Source organism: Engraulis encrasicolus, chromosome 5 (assembly GCF_034702125.1).
Source record: "Engraulis encrasicolus isolate BLACKSEA-1 chromosome 5, IST_EnEncr_1.0, whole genome shotgun sequence".
Lineage (NCBI taxonomy): Eukaryota > Metazoa > Chordata > Actinopteri > Clupeiformes > Engraulidae > Engraulis > Engraulis encrasicolus.
In genome coordinates this window covers 24,156,731-24,166,080 of record NC_085861.1, presented here as the reverse complement: position 1 = coordinate 24,166,080, position 9,350 = coordinate 24,156,731, and the positions used below count along the sequence as shown (strand labels likewise).

General features: G+C 42.8%; 1 protein-coding gene across 1 annotated transcript; it reads right to left on the bottom strand.

The window, feature by feature from the left end:
* Nucleotides 1–4,431: 4,431 nt before the first annotated feature.
* Nucleotides 4,432–9,027, bottom strand: LOC134448426 (uncharacterized). The gene is made up of 2 exons (XM_063198102.1): nucleotides 8,579–9,027; nucleotides 4,432–7,051 (listed from the first exon to the last, which is right to left on the bottom strand). Exons 1-2 carry the CDS (start codon nucleotides 8,821–8,823, stop codon nucleotides 5,215–5,217), a joined length of 2,082 nt encoding a protein of 693 aa, XP_063054172.1. The 5' UTR covers nucleotides 8,824–9,027; the 3' UTR covers nucleotides 4,432–5,214.
* Between the last annotated feature and the right edge of the window lie 323 nt (nucleotides 9,028–9,350).

The window sequence follows — 9,350 nt, the reverse complement described above, 5'->3', positions numbered from 1 at the left end:
GCAACAGTCACCGTGGAACCCTGCCTACCTGGACACGTGCCATTTTAATAGCTTTAGTTTTAGGTTCAATTAGCCTACACTATTTTGTAAAATAAATATGAAGTAGGCCTAGCCATAGGCCTTATGAAGAAGGTGTGTGTTTCAGAATGGATGAAATGCCTATGTTTTTCCGAAACAAGGTTGTCTTTTAGTAGTTCGATGGTGACAAAATGACAGCAAATGCCAGCAAATGACCTCTGCCTACAGCTTTATTGTCTAAGACAAATAATAATACTAAAAAGGATAAGGATAAAAACAGGTGTGTGCTACTGTCCATCTGGAGGACCAGTCTGAGCGTAGAATCATCCAATTCGATTAGCCTACACAAGTTTTAATAGCATGTAGACCGGACCAGACCGGAGTATTCCATGTTCTATTTATAATCGGAGTAATGCTTAATCAAATTATTAATGTGCATGTAACCCATAGAACTAATACAATGTATCCATTGACATGTAACCACGCTCACTGTCTCAAGATTCTATTCTTAACGAGCAGGTGCGAGCAGCCATTCTAGAAGTGTATTGTTCAGCTCTTCAATGCAATCTAATACAGTCTTGCTGGACTGTGTATGACAGCCAGCTGCTTGGCTTAGTGGTAGTGCATGCCGCTGCATTAGAGATATGGAGGTTGAGGGTTCGAATCCCATCCGAAGCCATGTTGATTTTCTAAATTATATCATATGCAGCGTTCCTTGGCCGACTTAAAATGCCATGTATATCATTTAGTATGGATGGCAAATGTGCTGAATTACAGATATTGAGGTTGGGGGTTCGAAACCCAGTCAAAGCCATGTTGATTTTCAAAATTATATCATATGCAGTGTTCCTTGGCCAACTTAAAATGCCATGTATGTCATTTAGTATGCATGGCAAATGTGCTGGATTACAGATAAGGAGGTTGGGGGTTCGAATCCCAGTCAAAGCCATGTTGATTTTCAAAATGATATCATATGCAGTGTTCCTTGGCCAACTTAAAATGCCATGTATGTCATTTAGTATGAATGGCAAATGTGCTGAATTAGGGATATGGGGGTTGGAGGTTCGAACCCCAGTCGAAGCCATGTTGATTTTCAAAATGATATCATATGCAGTGTTCCTTAGCCAACTTCAAATATCATGTATTGTATGTCATTTAATATCAATGGCAAAGGGGTTGGATTACAGATATGGAGGTTGTGAGTTCGAATCCCGCTTGATGCCATGTTGATTTTCAAAATTATATCATATGCAGTGTTCCTTAGCCAACTTAAAATACCATGTATGTCATTTAGTATATCCCCAAAACGCAGAGCTACAACACTTTCTAGATGGCTGAATCCAAGATGGCTGAATTGTTTGGCCCATGACTTCTGACTGGGTGGATGGAGTTTTTCCAAGATTTCTTTTAGCTTTGTTTTCTCAATAGTACTTTGTTTCATCTCTGCCCCCAAAGGCAAGCCCGCTTCCAGCATTTTCTGTGAGAATGCATTTCTAGTTTATTTAATTGGAAATTTTATGTGAACATTATATATTTATTTTGAATCTTTTTTATATATAGTTTTGGGCAGCAAGTACCATATACATATATGTATGAATAAACAAACAATAGTTTAAAATGTAGGTGAATGTATCATCTATGAAAGATTAACATTTATCCTGGAAATATTACACTTTTTCATTATATTCTATTTTTTTGGACAGGAGCTGTACATGACCATGCTGCTGTAGCCAAACCTGTCACGTTTCAGCCGAACCAGGTGTTTCAGTTTCATTGTCTTAACCCTATAGTGCAGCCTTCTGCATCTGTCCTCCTTCAGTGTCGACTTCTTTATTGTCCATTAAACTTACATGAAATGGAAAATTTGCTTTGTATACTTTTACCAAGGCAAAAGCTCATTGGATGGGTGATGCATAAAGGCTGTGTTCATCAGAAATAAGTTGTATGATTTGGGCTAAAAGCATTTCGGTAGATCATACTGTGGTCAGATGAGACTGTGCAGGAGTTATTTGACCATAATAATAATAATACTGTGAGATGTGCATGGCAGTAACAATGCACTCAAAATTCTATGACATCTGAGCAAATCCTGTTATGGGTCCGTGTGGCTAACATACCTACTTTAAAGGGACACTGTGCAGGAAATGGTCAAAAAAGGTACTGCAACTATGCTGCTTATTGAAATTGGGCTGCCTATTGCCAAATTTGATCTTTACATGAAAGTTTACTAAGTATTAAACAAATATTTTCTAGTATGGTCCAAGTACAGTAATTTTTGCAGCTAAAAAAGGCTATTTTTGGAAATTCAAAATGGCGGACCATGGAGAAGATCCCCCTTTGCATGTATGAAAAGTGCAATTTTTCCAGTCATAATGAAAACTTAGAATTTGATGCTGGTGGTAAGTGAAAAAGGAAACATTAGTGAATGGGCAGCATGAACTCTGGAAATAAACAAGTACAAATCTCACACAGTGTCCCTTTAACATGTATTTAAGTTGATGGCCTTTTTTTCTCTCTCTCTTCCAAACATCAGAAGATCTGTCAAAATAATGTTTAAGTGGCAGTCACAAAGTTAGCTGAGCAGAGTCTAGGGTTTCCTGCAGGAAGTGATTACAAGACAATGATTGCACTAGACAGATTAAAATTCAACAAGGAGTTTGTGCTAAAGAACAAATGCAATGACCTGAAATGGCCATACTAATCTTGATTTTACCATCAATGAAAATGTATGAATTTATTTGAATCAGGCTGTTTATACAAGACAGGAAAGTAACCTGACTGAATTAGAGGTTGACCACACTACAAGCTTGATCCAACCAATGCAGTCATCTGATCGTAAGACATCACAGGTCTACTTTTTAGTCAGATACGTTACCTGTGAGGGAAGAAAACTGTTTCTTTCATTAACCTTTGACACCTCTGTGTACCATGGCCTATGTCAGTCTTTCCCAACTATTGGTACAAGAGCACACTGCAGGCGCTACTTGTGAAAATGTCATTTTAACAACATTTTAACTAATGTATGCATAGTTACATTGCGATAGAAAAAGCAATATAGAAGAGTTAGGGGATACTCATGGCACAACGAAAAGGCTTTAAGTATACACAAAACAAAAGTTTAAGAAACACTAGCCAATGTCACATGCATTGTGCTTGTGTTTTGACTTCTTGTACTCTTTGAAGATGCCGTAGTGAGACAACATGTAGGCATACTTCATGATGCTACTGTGACGAAGGTCATCTTGCACCTGTTCGTCCCCCTCGGGGCTGCGAACCTGTGACCTCGTCAACTACAACGGTCCGGCAATGGGAGGCACAGTACGATACCACTGGACTAAAGGACCAGTTCCCCTGCCCAACTGCATCAACATTGTATGAGGCTTTGGGAGGGAGGTTTACCAACGTTCCACGCCAACTCTGCTAGTTAGCCTCCGTTACACTACCACAAACACAATTTAACAAAAACACACACACACACACAGGGGCGCCGCAAGACATAAACAGAGTACGCAGAGTGCTTGGGGCACCAACCCGTGCTTAGGGCACCAACCACTTTGCCCCCAAAATTGGGGCCTCTTGAGATTGACTACAAAACATCATGAAAAAATATTGAATTACATTTCAAAACATGTTGATTAGTTAGTAGATTATTATCATGTAATTATGAGTGGGCCTCCTGATCAGTTACGCCTAGGGCCTCCAAAACCTTAGTAGCCCTCCTGCACACATCCATCTCAAAACATGGATGCAGTCACATGAAAGCTGAAGTCAGCAACACTAAGCTGCTGCTTCTGTTAATTTAATATTGTTTTGGGCAGCATGCATCAGACTATCAGGACGGCAGCACTTAGAGCCGAAGGTTTTCACCCACTAAGAGGTTTCAGTCTCACGTTTCAAACGAGCCAGATGTTGTTTCTGTGGCCCTACCACATAATATGCTGTGACTACAAAAGAAAGATGTCCAAAAATGGTTTAGAACGCCATCATTCTACGCAACATACAGGAGTAAGTGTTGGCACTTGACGTGTTAAGCGATTACAGTACATCACAGCTATACGTTAAAGGTGCACTGCGTCTGCGTCATATTTTTAGCAGATTATTTTCAGAATTCATGCTGCCCAGTCACAAACGTTACCTTTTTCATGAATACTTACCATCACCATCAAATTCTAAGTAGTCATTATGACTGGGAAAATGACTCTTTTCATACATGAAAAGGGGATCCTCTCCATGGTCCGCCATTTTGAATTTCCAGAAATAGGCATTTTAGCTGCAAAACTTCCTGTACTTTAGTTCATGATTTAGTAAATATTCATGAAAAGATTACATTTGGCAGTAGACAGCACAGTTCCAACGTGCAGCACAGTTGCAAATACAATATCTTCTCTGGCCAGTGGCCACCATCTTACACAGCGCACCTTTAAATCCAACCTTTTTAATACCATTTTAGTCTGAAGAAAAAGACACCTGCCTACGATGACAAAATATAGACTACCGCTAATTTATTCAGTTGACAAAGGTTTTTTTTTAATTATTTTTTTATTCTTAGTGGACCATGTTTTAAAATGGGATGCAACCAAACATAAACAGCACTTTACTATAGAGCTGTAGATTCTGCTGCTGTAGTACATGAGACAAATGCAATATGAGCTGAAAAAAACTCTACAATTTAAAAAGATAAGTCTGCACCATGTCAGACTAACGTCTAGGGAAAAAACCCCAGCACATTTCCGCATGATTAAAAACCCTCACCGTAGTAGTACTCTGAAACTGATGGTGGGCTTGCATTAAACATTTTCAACTCATCAGGAAAGATGTATGTAACCTGTAAAAGAAGAGAAAATGTGCTCTAGTGCAGACCCCTCTCCACTCTCTTCCCTGCTAAACCACTCTTCAAGGCCAACACTCCTTAAAAGCACTTAATTCACCTCAACTGTAAGCTTAATCTTCATTTGGCAAATGTAATGGAATAGTCACAGCAATCAGTTGGAAATATGATAATGGTCAAAATATTGGTGGGGAGCCATTTAAGTAACTTCAATAATAATGTGACCGATGCTGAGACATCTGTCAAACTCTCCAGCAAAGTTGATGGACATGGTTTTACATTTTTCTCCGGATTAACCTTGTTAAATGTTGTGTAGGTGTGCGCTAAACCTCTTCCATGACGAGAAAAAGGGAAAAAAATCAAGTCATTCATGTACTTAATGATGTACCATAATTCCCGTCATCAAACTCTACTTTGGTTTGCACAGCGATCGACTTACTCGACGATGGACAACTCAACGCAGTACTAGGCTCCACTTTTTCATTCTGAAGCGTTGGCTCGTGCATGTCAGCATTATGAGAAGTCTGTAGTCGGACTGTGACCACTCCGCCAGAGTCTTTGTCTGGTCTTTCTGGCACAGGGTAAGGGGCCGGACGATTAAAAGAATGTTTATAGCCATTGGTGTATTTGAAAACGGAGCTCGGCAGTTTGTCCCGCGTCAACAGGGGCAGCTCCCTACTGCACCAGTGCTTTACAAGCATCTGTATCGTATTCATAGTCTTACCACAGACAGCGCATCTACATTCATCCTTCAGAGTACTTGTTGCTGCCGTGATCTCTGCCTCTGCCCTGTGTTGCTGTGCCTCCTCTTCTCTCCGTTTCTCGGCAGCTCTTTCCTGAGCTTCACGTTCACGTTCATGTTCACGTTCACGTTCGCGTGCTTGTGCGATCATCTCCAGGATGGCTGCTATCTTTGATGCTTTCTGCTGCTCTTCCTTCGTGGGTGGAAGGCTACTCTCATCAGGCGGTGCTGCATTGTGAGTTATCATTTCATAGCCTGCTGGTTTATTGATCATTGAATCGTATGGCATTGCTAATCCAGGTATCGAAGGCAGCATTGCGAACCCAGGCATCGCAGGCGGTACTGCCAACCCCGGCATCGCAGACGGCACTGCGAACCCAGACATCGCAGACGGCATTGCGAACCCAGACATCGAAGGCGGCACTGCGAATTCAGACATCGCAGACGGCACTGCAAACCCAGACATCGCAGGCGGCACTGCGAACCCAGACATCGCAGACGGCACTGCGTATCCAGGCATTGCAGGCAGCACTGCGAATCCAGGCATCGCAGACTGCGACGACATTGGGAATCCAGGTGCCGCAGACGGCGCAGGGTTTGCAACAAATCCATACACTGGATTTTCGAACTTTTTACTCACAGGTACACGAGGCACCGGTTTGCCAGCATGCGCTTTCTTTATATGCCGGGCTATAAACCACGGTTTGAAAAACGTCGTGGGGCAGTAAGGGCAGCGCGTGAGGCCACTCGGTTTTGGCTGAAGCACATTACCGATGATGTGACCCTTGGTGAAACGCTCGCGGCGGCTGGCTTGGTACGTGCCGCATGAGTGAGTGGGGGAGGGAGGGCTGCCACTGATCAGCAGGAGGCCGCACTGTTGGCAGCCGTAAATGTGTGTGGGAAGGTGAGTGGCAATGTGCTCCAGGAGCAACTTCTTCTCCCAGAAAACCACTCGGCACGTGCCGCACATGTACTTGTTCCCACGGCTGAACTTCATTTTGGTGGCGATTTGTACCGCCGGTTGGAAATAAGCCCTGAGGTTTACGGTGGCACCAGACCGCGCGGGCACCAGTTCTCTGCACTGCGGCTGCTGCTGCGCCGCTGCCGGAGGGGCGGGGGAAGCCGTGAGCTGCTTATCGATGCTCTTCATCATCTGCAGCTTCTTCTCGTGCAGCTCCGTGTCCTTGGTACGTTGCTTGAAGATGGCCATGTGGCCGGTCTGGAAGGAGCTCGTGTCGTAGTGGCCGTTGCGATGGAGGAGCATGTCCTGGTAATTGGTGAAGCCGGAGCCGCAGGTGCAAATGAATTTCACGCCAGGGCACTCGTGGTCCTCCAGCGACTTCTTGTCCGGGAATTTGGTCTGGCAGTCGACACAGTAGGCAGGCTGTGCCTGTTGTAGTAGGCTCCATGGGGTGGGTGGCCCCGTCGCTGGCTTCTGGAGCTCAGAGTGCAGCAGTGACGTGCTGTTGGCACCACAAAAAGACAAACACGCAGTGAGCATCAGACTTGCCAGCAAGCATGATCAACAAGATACAGTACCATAGCATACAGTACGTTGTTTGTTTTGGTGATTGTTCAATCACAGTCATGGGTGGTTCAGGTGTCAGATGAAGGAATTTCTAAAAAAACACCCAGATATGTAATCATGTGTGATTCTATGTGTGTGGAGATTTAATAGAATGTGTGTGTGAGTCTCTGTGTGTGTGTCTGTGTGTGTGCAGTTGAGTGTGTGTGTGTGTATGTGTGTGTGTGTGAGGGAGGTGGGTGGCAGTTGACTATGTGTGTATGGGGGGGGGGGGGTTCTATTGTACATGTTTTATCAAATTGATTAATTAGTGGATGAATGAACGAGTGACTGTACATTAATATAGGATTAGGTATGTGTATGTATATTGCCTGTCTTCTTAGATTAAATGAATGGCTTGGATGAATGGATAGGTTGTATTTTAAAACAACATTAAAAACAGTTTTTTATATTTTACTTTAAAAGCCCTTCTAGGGACGGGCATTGGAAATTAGCCTATGGCTACAAATGCTATGATACTTATCTGTTAGGTTGTTGTACAGCCTACATGATGTGTATTTGTCCCTACTCAAATAAACCATAACTGAACTGAACTGAACAGTGCACAATCAATTTCATTATAGACAGCTGAGGGTAAAACCCTGTCAAGAATGGCTCCCACTCCAGCTAATTTAATTGTCCAGTACTTTGCATAAGTTAACAGAAATGCATGACGATTGAAGTATACAGCAGCAGTAGCCTAATGGGCTGTAGATCAGAGGGTTGCCCACCCTTCAACTCCCTAATCAAGAAACGCAATTTCAAATTCTTTGTATGACCAGTGCATGTAAAGAAATTGACAATAAACTTGACTTGACTTGACTAATCATTTCAATGCTGAGGTGCCCTAGAGCAAGGCACCTAACCCCACACTACACTAGGGACTGTAACCAATACCCTGGTTGTGAGTAAGAACTGTCAGATGCTCTAGATACAAGCGTCAGCTATGTGTAGTGTACGGCTAGTTTATACAGAAAATGTAGGCCTACTCAAATTGTAGGCTTGGACAGTGCATTTCTAAAGAAGCATAGACATCTATCTGTGTAGCATTGATAGGATGATTAAAGAAACCATTTTAAACAGTAGGCCTATTATAAATCTCGGTCTCTCCACTTGGTCAGGTCTAGGACGCTAGACTACACGAAATAAGAATTCATGTTAATTTAACCCTCCGCAAAATGCATAGAATTGAAGAATACGCCTGTGTGGGCACACTGGAAAGACGGGAAATGATCTTACTAGAGCGTAACGCTACCGGTGAAGAAGATGCAGCCCGCGTAATAAACTCGCGCCGTCATGGTAGCGTTTCACTTTTTCCTCCCCGGAAAGCCAAAACAGTGGCGGAAATCTCCACATCCAGGCAGCCATCGTATGCAACGGAATGTGAAGAACCGACAAGTAGTGCTTAATTAATAATCAAACTTACGGTGTCCTGTGCGGTTCCTTTTTTATGCCCCCGTCTTGGATATGGGTTGCATGTTTTCTTCTCAGGTGCATCAACAATGTGGATGTCCCGGATGTCTCGTGATAAGTAAAGGAGGCATTGCAAAGCGAACAGATCGCTTCTTCGCCGACTATGTTAAAGAACTGCCATACTTTCGATGTGTTTCTTCTTTTTCGAGGATAAGCTCGGTAGTCGCTGACTGGATGTCGCACACCCGCAGCTTCCATTTCCACATCAAAAAAATCGTGAGCACAGGGCACTGCTCACAAAACTCATGAGACAAGCCTTTGGATTCTGTTAAATGAAAGTTATATCGACCTATATCAAGTGAATCATAGCAAGAACCTCGCACATCATACTGAATGTGCAAATATTCTGGAAATAATTGAAACGGTTTAACATCTACCACACGACACCCTTCGAGTTAAAGGAAGTGCTTTTCCTTTGGTTAAGAATTTTCAAAGCAGTATTTAACACAGGGCTCGAGAGTGCCTCCTGGCGTTCTGGAGGACACATATACCGGTAACACAACTAATATTCGTGAACACTCCTTGTAGGGGTGGGGAACCTGTTTCATTTGAGAGGGGCCACTTCAAATTCATCTGAGGGCCGTAATAGTCCTCCGAGGGCCGTACTACAAACCAGGATTTCCCCCTGCATTTTAGGCTTGATATCAGGTAGACACCTTTAAGTCCAATCTTTCTGAATATATTCAATATATACCTTGTATTGTAAATGTATTTTCTAAGATTCC